Here is a 13,083-nt window from a genome sequence, read left to right as displayed (position 1 = left end):
AATTGAATTGGAGGGGAATTTGGCCCCACAATCATAGGTGTATAAGGAATATAGTAGGGGGCTGAGAACACAGCTTTGTGGGGCACTGGTGTTGCGGATGATCATGGAGGAGGTGTTGTTGCCTATCCTTACTGATTGTAGTCTGTGGATTAGGAAGTTCAGGATCCAGTCGCAGAGAGAGGTGCCAAGGCCCAGGCCACGGAGTTTGGAGATGAGGTTCGTGGGAATAATAGTGTTGAAGATTGAGCTATAGTCAATAAATAGGAGTCTGACATAGGTGTCCTTGTTATCTAGGTGTTCCAGGGTTGAGTGCAGGGCCAGGAAGATGGCGTCCGTTGTGGACCTGTTGCAGTGGTAGGCAAACTGTAGTGGATCCAGGTAGTCTGGGAGGCTGGAATTGATTCGTGCCATGGCTAGCCTTTCGAAGCACTTCATGATGATGGATGTCAGAGCCACCGGCCGTTAAGTCATTGAGGCACGCTGCTTGGTTTTTCTTAGGTACCCGGATGATGGTCGTCATCTTAAAGCAGATCAGGACCTCAGATTGTTGTAGAGAGATTGAAGATGTCTGTGAATACCCCTGTAAGCTGATCCGCGCAGGATCTGAGTGCTCATCCGGGTACCCCATCCGGGCCAGTCACTCTCCGTGGATTGACCTTTGAGAAGGCTGCTCTGGCATCTGCAATAGGATGGACTGGGAAAGGAGTTTAGCAGGAAAGACGGTTAATCAATAATGGCAGATGTTTATGAAAATAGTTCATGACTCACAACAAAGATGTATCATAGTGCAGAATAAAGATTCTAGGAAGGGGGGTAAATCCACCATGGTTAATCAAGGATGTTAACAATTGTATCTATGTGGCAAAGATTAAGGATAAGCCAGAAGATTCGGAAAGTTTTGAAAACCAACAAAAGGTGACCAAAAAAATAGGGAGACGATAAACTGAGGGTAAAATAGCAAGGAATATAAAAAGGAAGAGAGAGGCCAAAGTGAACATAGACCTCTTAATGAGGCTGGGGAAATAATAATTGGGAACCAGGAAATGGCAGAAGAGTTAAATATTTTGCATCAGTCTTCATAGTAGAAGACACTAATAGCATTCCAAAAATACTAAATAATCAAGGGGGAAAAGTTGGAGGAGGAAATAAATACAATAACTATCACTACTAGAGGAACTAATGGGGCTAAAAGCTGATAAGCCCCCTGGACCTGATGGGTTGCATCCTAGGTTATTAAAAGAAGTAGCTACTGAGATAGAGGATGTGCTGGTTGTTAGCTTCTAAGAATTCTCAAAGTCCCAGAGGACTGAAAAACTGCCAATGTAACCTTTTTATTTAAAAAGGGAGGGAGATTTAAAAAAAAACAGATGACTATATTCCAGTTAGCTTAACTTCTGTCATTGGGAAAATGGAGTCCATGATAAAGGATGTAATAGCAGAACATTTAGAATACATAATATAATTAAGCAGATTCAGCACGGCTTCATGAAGAGGAAATCATGCCTGACAAATTTATTAGAATTATTTGAGGTAGTCATGAGCTGGATAGATAAAGGGGAACCGGGAGATATAATATATTTTGGATTTTTAAAAAGCATTTGATAAGGTAGCGCACAAAAAGTGGATAATAAGGTATAGGTGGGAAGGCAAGTGGTGAGGATGGCATGAAGAGTCTACAGTGGTATATAGACAGGTTAAGTGAGTGGGCAAAAACTTGATGGATGGCGGCACGGTAGCACAGTGGTTAGCACTGCTGCTTCACAGCTCCAGGGACCTGGGTTCGATTCCCGGCTTGGGTCACTGTCTGTGTGGAGTTTGCACATTCTCCTCGTGTCTGCGTGGGTTTCCTCCGGGTGCTCCGGTTTCCTCCCACAGTCCAAAGATGTGCGGGTTAGGTTGATTGGCCATGCTAAAAATTTCCCTTGGTGTCCTGAGATGCGTAGGTTGGAGGGATTAGTGGGTAGCTATGGGGGTAGGGCCTGGGTGGGATTGGGGTCGGTGCAGACTCGATGGGCCGATTGGCCTTTTTCTGTACTGTAGGGTTTCTATGATTTCTATGAATAAAGGAAAGTGTGAAGTTATGCACTTTGGTAGGAAGAATAAAGGAGCTGAATATTATTTAAAAGGAGAAATACTGCACAAAGCTACAGTATAGAGGGATTTGAGGGTCCTCATGTATCAATCACAAGCTAGCATGCAAGTTCAGTGGGTAATTGGGAAGGCAAATGGAATGTTGGCCTTTCAAAGGGAATGCAATATAAAAATAAGGACGTCTTGCTAAAACTATACAAAGCACTAAATAGACCACACCTCGAATACTGTGAAGCGTTTTGGTCCCCTTATCAAAGGAAAAATATACTGGCATTGGAGGCTGTTGAGAGAAGATTCACTAGATTGATCCTGGGTATGCAGGGATTTTCTTAGAGGAGAGGTTGAGTCGGTTGGGACTGTACTCATTGGAGTTTAGAAGAATGAGAGGCAGCCTTATTGAGACATATAGGATTCTCAGGGGGTTTGACGGGGTAGATGAGAAGTTGTTCCCCTTGTGGGAAAGTCTAGGACCTTGGTGCATAATCTGAATAAGGGGCCGACCATTTAAGAGATGAGGAGGAATTTCCTCTCCAAGAGGTGAGTGAACCTGTAGAATTCTTTACGTGTGTTCAAGACTGAGAGGCACAGATTTTTAATCAGCAAGGGAATCAAGGATAATAGGGATATGGCGGGAAAATGGAGTTGAGGATTATGATCTCATTGAATGGTGGAGCATACTCAATAGGCCGAATGGCCTACTTCTGCTTCCAAGCTTTATGGTCTTTTGACTTCCAACAACAACAGCTATCTTCCTTTGTGCTTGAGTGTCCCGCTTTGTGGAAAGTCTCCATTGATGGCCCCTTCTATCACTTTGCCAATGATTGAGAATGGACTTATCGGGTGATAATTGGCCGAGCTGAATTTGTCCTGCTATTTGTGCACAGGGCACACCTTGGCAAGTTTCCACTTTGCCAGGTAGATGACAGTGTTGTTGCACTGGATTGCATGGCTAAGGGCTCCGCTTGTTCTGGAGCGCTCCTTCAGTATTATTGGAAGATTGTTGGGGCATGTAGTCATTGCAGTATCTAGTGCCTTTAGCCATTTCTTGATATTACATAGAGTGAATCAAATTGACTGAAATGCATCATCCACCCAGCACTCTGGCTGAAGATTGTTTCAGCCTTGTCTTTTGCACTGATGTGCTGGGCCCCCCCATCATTAAGATTGGAGCTGTTTTTGAAGCCTCCTCCTCATGTTAGCTGTTTTATTGCCCACTACCATTCCTAACTGGATGTGACAGGACTGCAGAGTTTAAGTCTGATCTGTTGATTGTGAGATTGCTTAGCCATGTTTGTTGCATGCAGCATTGGCTATTTGGTATGCAAACAGTCCTGTGTTGTAGCTTCACTAGGTGAAGCGGGAGGGTGCAGTAATCAGCAGGAGGCTTCTATGTCCGTGTTTGACCTCATGCCATGAGACCTCATGGTGTCCAGAATCAATCTTGAGGGCTCCCAGGCAACTCCCTCCCAACTATCTACCGCCATCTGTGCCGCCACCTCCAATCGGTCCAGGGATTGTCTTGGTGGTGTGCGAAATTATTGTAATGAGTGAGTAGTTCTGTGACAATGATTGGTCTGTTGGGCACTAGCTCCCAGACATCCATAGGGAGGACTTTGGGTTGATGAGGCTGCATTTGTATTTGTCATTTCTGGTACCTAGGTCAATGCCAGGTGGTCAGCTACATTGCTGTGGACCACAGGTAGGTCAGACCAGATAAGTCTGACAGATTTCCTTCCCAATTTTTACGATAACAATGGTTTTATGAGCACCATTGCAGAGGTTACTTTGTAATTCCAGATTTATTAATTGGATTTAACTTCCATCATCTACCACGGTGGGATGTTTTGTTTGCATTCAAGGGATGTGAGCTTCGCTGGCTATGCCAGCATTTATTAGCTATCTCTAATTGCCCTTGAGAAGGTGGCTATTTGCATGCATCAACATCACAGGTAGTAGTGAGATTATTGATTTATTAATCTGTGTTTTGGATGCGTTGATTGAGAGATGAGCATTGGCCAGGAGAATTCCCTTGCCCTTTTTTGAGTAGTGTCATTGGATCTTTTATGGCTGTCAAGGCTTTGGTTTAATATCTCCTGAAAGATAGGACCCCTAACAATACAGCATTGCTTCAGTATTACACACAACTGTCAATTTAGACTATGTGCTCAAGTCCTTTGCATGAAGCTTGAATCCCTGAACCTCTAACGCAGGCAAGGGTGCTACCACTTTGCTGAGGCTATCCCTGAATAAAATGTAATTTAAACATTAATGTTGGGAATTTTTAAAAATCACTTTGCAAAGTAATCATTGTGGCGCTCAGCTACCATTTGTTTAAAATAAATTGTTTAAGAAGTGCAGTTTTCCAGCCTAGTCTACAACTTGTCATGGTTGTATGTCACGCTTTACATCTTACACTAACTAAGATTGCATCCACTGTTTTTCTTTTAGATCCAAAAGCAGAAACTAGATTGTATATCACAGTGAATGGCTTTGAATTCCATGTTTACAATCGTTATGACCTGTATGCACATTTACAAGAACTGTTTGGATTGGAACCAACAATCATTCCTAAAAGAGAGAATACAAAAGTGAAGAAAAACAGGGCGAAATCAAAGTCGAAACTTGAAAGGTATAGAAACTAAACTTAATGTATTTACCAGTTCCACATTTGTGTTTTCACATTTGCCAGATAATTAGTTTGAATTGCTGGAGAGTCCAGTTTCTAAACCAACTCTGTCTTTGCACTGCTGTAATCAGCTCCCTTTATATTGATGACTAAACCAAATGTTTAGGTCTACAGTTATGCAATTAAATATCTTAGGGTGATGCATAAACATTGGTCTTCTGCAATCTGAACAGCAGAAGTGTCATAATATTCACCTGGAGGACGTTTGAATATATTTTTAAATTGTGCTGCATATGGGGGGAAATATTTGATTTGTTTGTTGGTTTTGCCCCATTTAAACTATTGGATATTTTGTTCCTTCTATTGAGAAACTTATTAAGGGTTGTAGTGCAGACAAATCCTGACTTTAACAAGACTAGGGGCATGACTTTATGACCTCTCCTGCCCGTCATTTGGTGTGGTGGTAAGATTGCGTGCAAAGCAAAATTGGAAACGCGCCCAATTTCAAGCGGGTTCCAATCTTACCAGCTATCTTTTCCAAGCATGAGCAGCTTTACGCCTAAAATAGGCGAGACGCATATTAACTTGCATTTGAATGCATTTCAATATAATTAGTGAGTGCAGCACTTGTCCGCCCTGACTTAAGTTAACCACCTCGTTGCTCAGACATAACACTGGCGAGAATTATAGCTGCTCTATATAAATGGGATTCAGGCATAGCACTGACGAAAGCGAATGAAGAGGTGAGTACCACTGAGCACCAATCTTTGGGGTTCGGGGGCAGGGGGAGGGTGGTCTCAGCCATGGTGGGGTTGGGGGGGGGGTTGCATGGGTGCAGTGGTTTGGGCAGGCTGATGCCGGTCTGGAGGTACTGTGGTCATTCTTGTGGCTGATGCTACTACTGCTACAGAGGAGGGAGACATCCACGCACTGCAAGGCCGGCCCAGGCCAGAAGAGGCAGTAGGAGGACAGGAGGCAGGTGAACATCTGATTGCATACTGGGACCTGGGCCCATGTCTGAGTGAGGGTTGGAATCACCACTGGTGCAATGACAGGGGGTGGGGGGGCGTGGGGTTGTTTGGGGGGAAGGGGGTGGTAGGGTTGCCATGCCAGGCTATGTGACACACTGGATCTACAGGGCACCCACTGCTGGGGCAACTTTGGATGAATGCTTGGAATCCCATGCCAGTCAGGGGTCTGGCACAGACGTTGGGAAATGAGGATACCATACTTGGGCTGAAGGGCCTGTTCCATGCAGAACAATGCTCGTGGTACAGTCATCCCTATGGGGGCGAATCACAGACACATTACTCACAGGTGAAACTAACTGTGCAATAATATTAAGTGGTGATATTTAACAGTGCAATGCAACAGGTGTGCATGATTCTGAACAGTGTCTATTTTCCTAAACCTAACTCGTGCAGTCCTTCACGAGTGCCCTCTTGGTGACACTACAACTTCTGAATCTTACAAAGCCTATTGCTACATCTATATGCCAGTGTCAGGAAGGGGGGATTCAGAAGGCCTAGTGTCGGGTGGAAGGCCCCACCAAGAGCTTCAGCCCTTCCTCCTCCCTCAGGAAACCAATGGACCCCTGACAGTGGAGCAGCTGGACTGAGTTCCAGAAGCCCTGGCGTCACCTGGCCCTGCCAGTCCTGGAGGCCCAACTGCGTTTGCCCCATGGTGTGTGAGCCCTCACTGATGACCCTCTGTCTGGGCCAAGCTCTTGATGCCCACAGCAAGTGCCCTCTGAGACTGGACCAAGCTCTTGAAGCCAGCAGCCATGACCCGCTGTAACTCAGTCATGCCTTGGACCCTGTTACCCATGGCAACCATTTCCTGAGCTAGACTTTCCACTGTGGATGCCACCTTTGCAGGGTTGGCCTGGGTACTCTGCAATGCTGGCAATATCTCCTGCACCTGCAGTCTGTGGGACTCCTCCCAGCAACCTTGCAGTTCTGTAGTGTTGCTGACAGCCCTTCCTGCACTCTGCTGCTGCATCTCCAGCAGCTTAGGGCAATCTAATTGCAGCGGCCTGGCACCTGGGTTGGGATCAACTGATTCCTTGCCTCCTGCAGACTTCTGAGTGCCTGAGGCCTTGATTCCTGCCTCCACCTGATCTACATCAACGGCTCTGTTGTGCGCACCAGACAGTGACCCCGATGGGCCGGGTTCATTGAGGTCGTCTCCTGCGAAAAAGGACACCAGGTTCAGTGGAAGGGAGGGACAAGCATCTGGGCAGCGTGCCGCTTACTTGAGATCTGTCATATGAATGAAGGTTTTACAGATGCTCACTTCCTGGTTGCACTCAGTCTTGTCCTCCTCCTCCACCAGATCAAGGGTCTCTCCTCAAAGGGAGTGAGGATTTGCAGATCGGGAACCCACCTCCTGTTTTCTTCCGCTCCTGGCGTTTATAGGCCATTTACTCCTGTGTGGACAGAAGGGGGGATTGAAAGCCTGGCTGAGAGGGCACGGGGTGTCGGTGTCAGGGGTGGGGTCTGTCAGGACTGTGCCACGGCAGGCAGCGGTTGTGATGGGGGACTGCTAGAGGAGTTAGAACATAGAACATAGAACATTACAGCGCAGAACAGGCCCTTCGGCCCACGATGTTGCACCGACCAGTTAAAAAAAAAACTGTGACCCTCCAACCTAAACCAATTTCTTTTCGTCCATGAACCTATCTACGGATCTCTTAAACGCCCCCAAACTAGGCGCATTTACTACTGATGCTGGCAGGGCATTCCAATCCCTCACCACCCTCTGGGTAAAGAACCTACCCCTGACATCGGTTCTATAACTACCCCCCCTCAATTTAAAGCCATGCCCCCTCGTGCTGGATTTCTCCATCAGAGGAAAAAGGCTATCACTATCCACCCTATCTAAACCTCTAATCATCTTATATGTTTCAATAAGATCCCCTCTTAGCCGCCGCCTTTCCAGCGAAAACAATCCCAAATCCCTCAGCCTCTCCTCATAGGATCTCCCCTCCATACCAGGCAACATCCTGGTAAACCTCCTCTGCACCCTCTCCAAAGCCTCCACATCCTTCCTGTAATGTGGGGACCAGAACTGCACACAGTACTCCAAGTGCGGCCGCACCAGAGTTGTGTACAGTTGCAACATAACGCTACGACTCCTAAATTCAATCCCCCTACCAATAAACGCCAAGACACCATATGCCTTCTTAACAACCTTATCTACTTGATTCCCAACTTTCAGGGATCTATGCACACATACACCTAGATCCCTCTGCTCCTCCACACTATTCAAAGTCCTCCCGTTAGCCCTATACTCAACACATCTGTTATTCCTACCAAAGTGAATTACCTCACACTTCTCCGCATTAAACTCCATCCGCCACCTCTCGGCCCAACTTTGCAACCTGTCTAAGTCTTCCTGCAAACTACGACACCCTTCCTCACTGTCTACCACACCACCGACTTTGGTGTCATCAGCAAATTTGCTAATCCACCCAACTATACCCTCATCCAGATCATTAATAAATATTACAAACAGCAGTGGCCCCAAAACAGATCCCTGAGGTACACCACTTGTAACCGCACTCCATGATGAATATTTACTATCAACCACCACCCTCTGTTTCCTATCCGCTAGCCAATTCCTGATCCAATTTCCTAGATCACCCCCAATCCCATACATCTGCATTTTCTGCAGAAGCCTACCATGGTGAACCTTATCAAACGCCTTACTAAAATCCATATATACCACGTCCACTGCCTTGCCCCCATCCACCTCCTTGGTCACTTTCTCAAAAAACTCAATAAGGTTAGTAAGGCACGACCTACCTGCCACAAAACCATGCTGACTATCACCTATCAATTCATTACTCTCCAAATAACTATAAATCCTATCCCTTATAATTTTTTCCAACATCTTGCCGACAACAGAAGTGAGACTCACCGGTCTATAATTCCCGGGGAAGTCTCTGTTCCCCTTCTTAAACAATGGGACAACATTCGCTAACCTCCAATCTTCTGGTACTATACCAGAGGCCAACGACGACCTGAAGATCAGAGCCAGAGGCTCTGCAATCACTTCTCTTGCCTCCCAGAGAATCCTTGGATAAATCCCATCCGGACCAGGGGATTTATCTATTTTCAGACCCTCCAGAATATCCTGCACATCCTCCTTATCAACTGTAATACTGTCTATTCTACTCCCTTGCAACCCAGTGTCCTCCTCAGCTATATTCATGTTCAGAGTTGGAGGAAGGTATTAGGGAGTCGGGTGCTGGAAGGTCGCTGGGTGTTGGGGAGTGGATCAACGTGGACATTCCAGGTGCAACAGATGGGATTTATGTCAGGACTGGATGGACACTCACCCTTGCTGCCTGAATGAGGCAATTCAGTTTCTCTGGTGGCCGGCCCTCCATGCCAGTGCACGGGCATTGACTGCTGTCGCTACTGCCTCCCAGGCCTCGTTGCCGGCCCAACCCCTGGCTCGTTGTCTGTCCGGGGGGGAAGAAAATGTCCCCCCTCTCCTCCGCTACGTCCAGCAGACGGTCCAGCTCTCCTTCTATGAACCTTGGGATAGTTCTTCTTGGTGCCATTTTCCGGGCGTGACTGCCTGCGTGTCCATTGTTAAAGCTTATATGCAGCTCTCCATAGAGCTGCAGTCACTTTGGGTGAGTCAAGTGCCTAGTGGGTCCATTCCAGCGAAAATCACATTGGGGCTCTTTTATTGCACTAAGTGCCGTAAAATTATGATTCACGGCTTGCTGAAAAAACTAGCGAGCGCATTCACTCCTGTTTTGTCGCTCATTTGGCACTTCGTCGTTTTTTTTCATAAGATCGCGCTCTAGGTCAATCGGACAGAAAATATTAGGTGGCTTATAGTTTGAATTTTAAAGGCTAATGAAATGCAGAAGGAAAGCCTAACTGAGGCAGCGAAATAATTCTCCAATTTTGAGGTTTTGGGAAAGAACTAGTTAGATAGGAAATTTTAAAAGCAAGAACAGCAAGCATATATTCGGGGCTAAGAAAGAACCAGAGAGGGCAAGTCTAACGAGCAAAGGGTATAGTAGTAACAATTAGAGAGAGACTGTCAGGATGGGATAGGATGTGTGGGAGAACTCAGAATCAGAACTGTGGGAGTGATGTTATTAGGTCTTATTGGAGCCCAAAGCAGATGTGACCTAACAGAAGTGATGGAGATAAAGTTCAAATCATTTGAACGGAATGGAGCAATGGAGGGGGAGTTTTTGCCAGAATGATCAAAATTAGATTTAGAGGAAAAAAAGTGAGTCAAATGATCAGTTTCTAACTGTCCTATAGAGAGTACCAAGCCCTGCACCTCTGAGCTAGGAGGGAGGCCTGGTAATTTGTTTTCTGTCCCTTGTTATTGCCTTTTTGTTAATCCAGATGGGGGCAATGGATGAACAATATGGAAACTATCTTCCCTGGCTCAGTGCTTGACCTAAAAGTTTTTTTTCCTCCAGAATCTTGTTTCATTTGTCATAGAAATCATAGAAACCCTACAGTGTAGAAAGAGGCCATTCGGCCCATCGAGTCTACACCGACCACAATCCCACCCAGGCCCTACCCCCATATCCCAACATATTTACCCACTAATCCCTCTAACCTACCCATCTCAAGACACTAAGGGGCAATTTTAGCACGGCCAATCAACCTAACCCGCACATTTTTCGCAGGAGAATTTACCCATTTTATTTTTTGTATTCATAGTTACCAGGTGGATTTCTTTTTGTTGCAACTTTGATCTAAACTGTTCTGGAGTCAAATTGTTATATAGCTTTGGTGCATTTGAAAAATATAATTCAGAATAGCAGCTCTGACTGTTATGGAAAATTAAAGATGAAGCAATTGTTTTGAAGTGCTGTTACTTTTAGGGAGACAAATGCAGTAGACAATTATCATAGAATCTACAGTGCAGAAGGAGGCAATCGAGAAGGAGGCCCATCGAGCCTGCACTGACAACAATCCCACCTATCTTAGTAACCCACATATTTACCCTCCTGGTCTCCCTGATACTAAGGGGCAACTTATCATGGCCAGTCAACCTAATCAGCACATCTTTGGATTGCGGGAGGAAATTGGAGCACCCGAAGGAACCCACGCAGACACAGGGAGAACATGCAAATTCCACACAGACAGTGACCCGAGGCTGGAATCAAACCGGGTCCCTGGCACTGAGGCAGCAGTGCTAACCACGATGCCGCCCATTTATTTATAGCATATGAACGGGGAATGGTGGATAAGGCTTTGGGAGATCTACCAACTTTTTTTTAATTAGTACCATGGGATCTTTTACATCCACTTTAGCAGGCAAAAAACACTTGAGGTTATCATCCTCATGACAACCCCGGAAATTGGCATCCCATCCACCATATTTAAATATATAATTAAGGGTCAGTTAGGCTTGTTATCATTTATGGCATGGGCAGCCAAGTGGGAACAAGAAGCCTGATTTCTTTTTTACTCAAATGCTTAAAGGGTGGAATGCAATGGGGGGAAAGCACCCCTTCCTTCCTACCCACTCCTTCCCTAAAACCCACACCTCGTCCCTCTCCCTAACCTACTCAAACTATCCTGGCCTAAGACCCTGGATTTCGCTGCTCCAGGTATCCATGGGCCTTTGTCATCGCCTTCTCCAGCAGTCCCGACAGCAGCCAGTGATGCCTTCTTGGGAGTTGAGACTGATGGATTGAGTGGCAACTTCATGGCGTGGGACTTCCTCCCCAGTGAGGGGCAAAAGTACCACTCGACCCTCGGCTACAGGGTGGGTTGGTGTGGAACATATCTGTTCCACATTGGTGTTTTTTCAGGATGTGGGTGGGGATTTGTTGTTCTCCCCCCCCGACACACTCATACTATTCAGCCATGTGTCTATATCCTCGTATTTCAGCATTTAGAAAGCGTGATTGAAATACCAATCAGAAACAATTTCAATAGTAATTTTTGTGCTCGGAGATTTTTTTAAAATGCTGTGTTTACTATTGGTGAAATAACCAAGATTACCAAAGATTCACAAGCGGCATCAACCTCCCTTTTAAACTAATCTCCAGCATTATTTATTTCACTAAGAATATTCTTTAGCTTGGGAACACCTTGTTCAGATTAGAATTGCAAATGCTGTTGCATGTTTTATTTGAGGCCAATCTCAAAGTTCTTGCCTGATCCTACACAAATCTGGGAATATGCTTTTTAGCTTTAATGAAACACGAGTCACAGGATTCAGGGTATTGTAACTTGTTGTTTCCCCCCACCCCCCCCAAAGTGTGCTCTGTACTGCCCCTTTGTTGCAAATCTCCTTTAAAGGTAACGACACCTGTTTATTTCTGAAATCTAGCATTTATGAACCCATTAATGGAAAGGTTAATGGTTCTGACGAAAGTTCACCAACCTGAAATATTAACTCCATTTAATTCTCCAAAACGCTGCCAGACCTGTGATATTTACAGCATTTTCTGATTTTACTAATGGAAAGGTTAACTTGTTCAGACACATCAGTGAATTTTGTAACTGTGATTGAGTGTTAGGGTTGATGTGTATGAACTATGTACGTACATCATATTCAGAGTAGTCTACTTGTACAATGTTATATGGAATAGTTCTGGTATTAGCTGAAATTTGAGAGGAATTATTGTTTAATACTTAATATCTAAGATGTAGGGCTATATTTGCATATGTATAGTTTTATTAGCCATAATGGCTGTGACCCTTAATACTGATACAATATGTTTTCACTATTATCATAAGACAAAGTCTAATGGCTAGTTTAGTAATTCAGCCAAATGCCAGTTTCCCATTGCCAAACACCCTTTATTGTGTACCAAAGAGAAGGACAAGCCTGTGGCTTACAGCGAGACAGTCTACACCTTTGGACCGACAACACCGGTCTGGGTTGAGCAGTTGAGTTAAAAACACCTGCTAATGGCTTCTCATTCAACAAACCTCAGCTGTCTCAAGAAGGAAGCTCATTCTCCACGAAATGCACGGGGAAATCCATCGGTGATTCCCTATGTACTTCATGGCCATCATAACATCCCTCCCCACTTAGGTCCATGTTTCTCCCAACACCCCCACTGCGAGAAGATCCTTTTATGTTGCTTAGTGGTCAGCCTGAGGTTCATCAAAGGCAGGGCTGTGTCAGGCAATGTAAACTGAACAGGGCACTTTATTCCTGGAGGGAGCGTCACAGGTTACCACAGCAGGTTCTTCTTCAAGTTCCGTTTCAGCCCAGTGACCACTTCCATCTCTGAGTCTGTGCCTTTAGTATCTGGAGGGGCTATCGCGGAGCCTGCTTCGAGCTGAGGGCTGACACTGGAAGTGGCCATCTTCATGGCCGGTAGTGAGGCAGTGCTCAGGCGTGGACTCCTTGGCTCT

The 13,083-nt window shown here is 45.5% G+C and overlaps 1 protein-coding gene across 8 annotated transcripts in view; it reads left to right on the top strand.

The window, feature by feature from the left end:
- kiaa1109 (KIAA1109 ortholog) overlaps positions 1-13,083 on the top strand; it is a 449,716-nt gene that overhangs the window by 62,315 nt on the left and 374,318 nt on the right. For all 8 annotated transcript variants that reach the window (XR_013497649.1, XR_013497648.1, XM_078211413.1 and 5 more), the window contains exon 7: positions 4,540-4,720. Coding sequence is in view for 6 of the 8 variants with exons in the window: in XM_078211413.1 (XP_078067539.1) it covers positions 4,540-4,720 (181 nt within the window). In the remaining 2 variants the exon portion in view is untranslated. The remainder of the gene's footprint in view (positions 1-4,539; positions 4,721-13,083) is intronic.

This window comes from Mustelus asterias, chromosome 1 (assembly GCF_964213995.1).
Source record: "Mustelus asterias chromosome 1, sMusAst1.hap1.1, whole genome shotgun sequence".
Taxonomy (NCBI): domain Eukaryota; kingdom Metazoa; phylum Chordata; class Chondrichthyes; order Carcharhiniformes; family Triakidae; genus Mustelus; species Mustelus asterias.
This window is presented reverse-complemented; position numbering and strand designations above follow the sequence as displayed.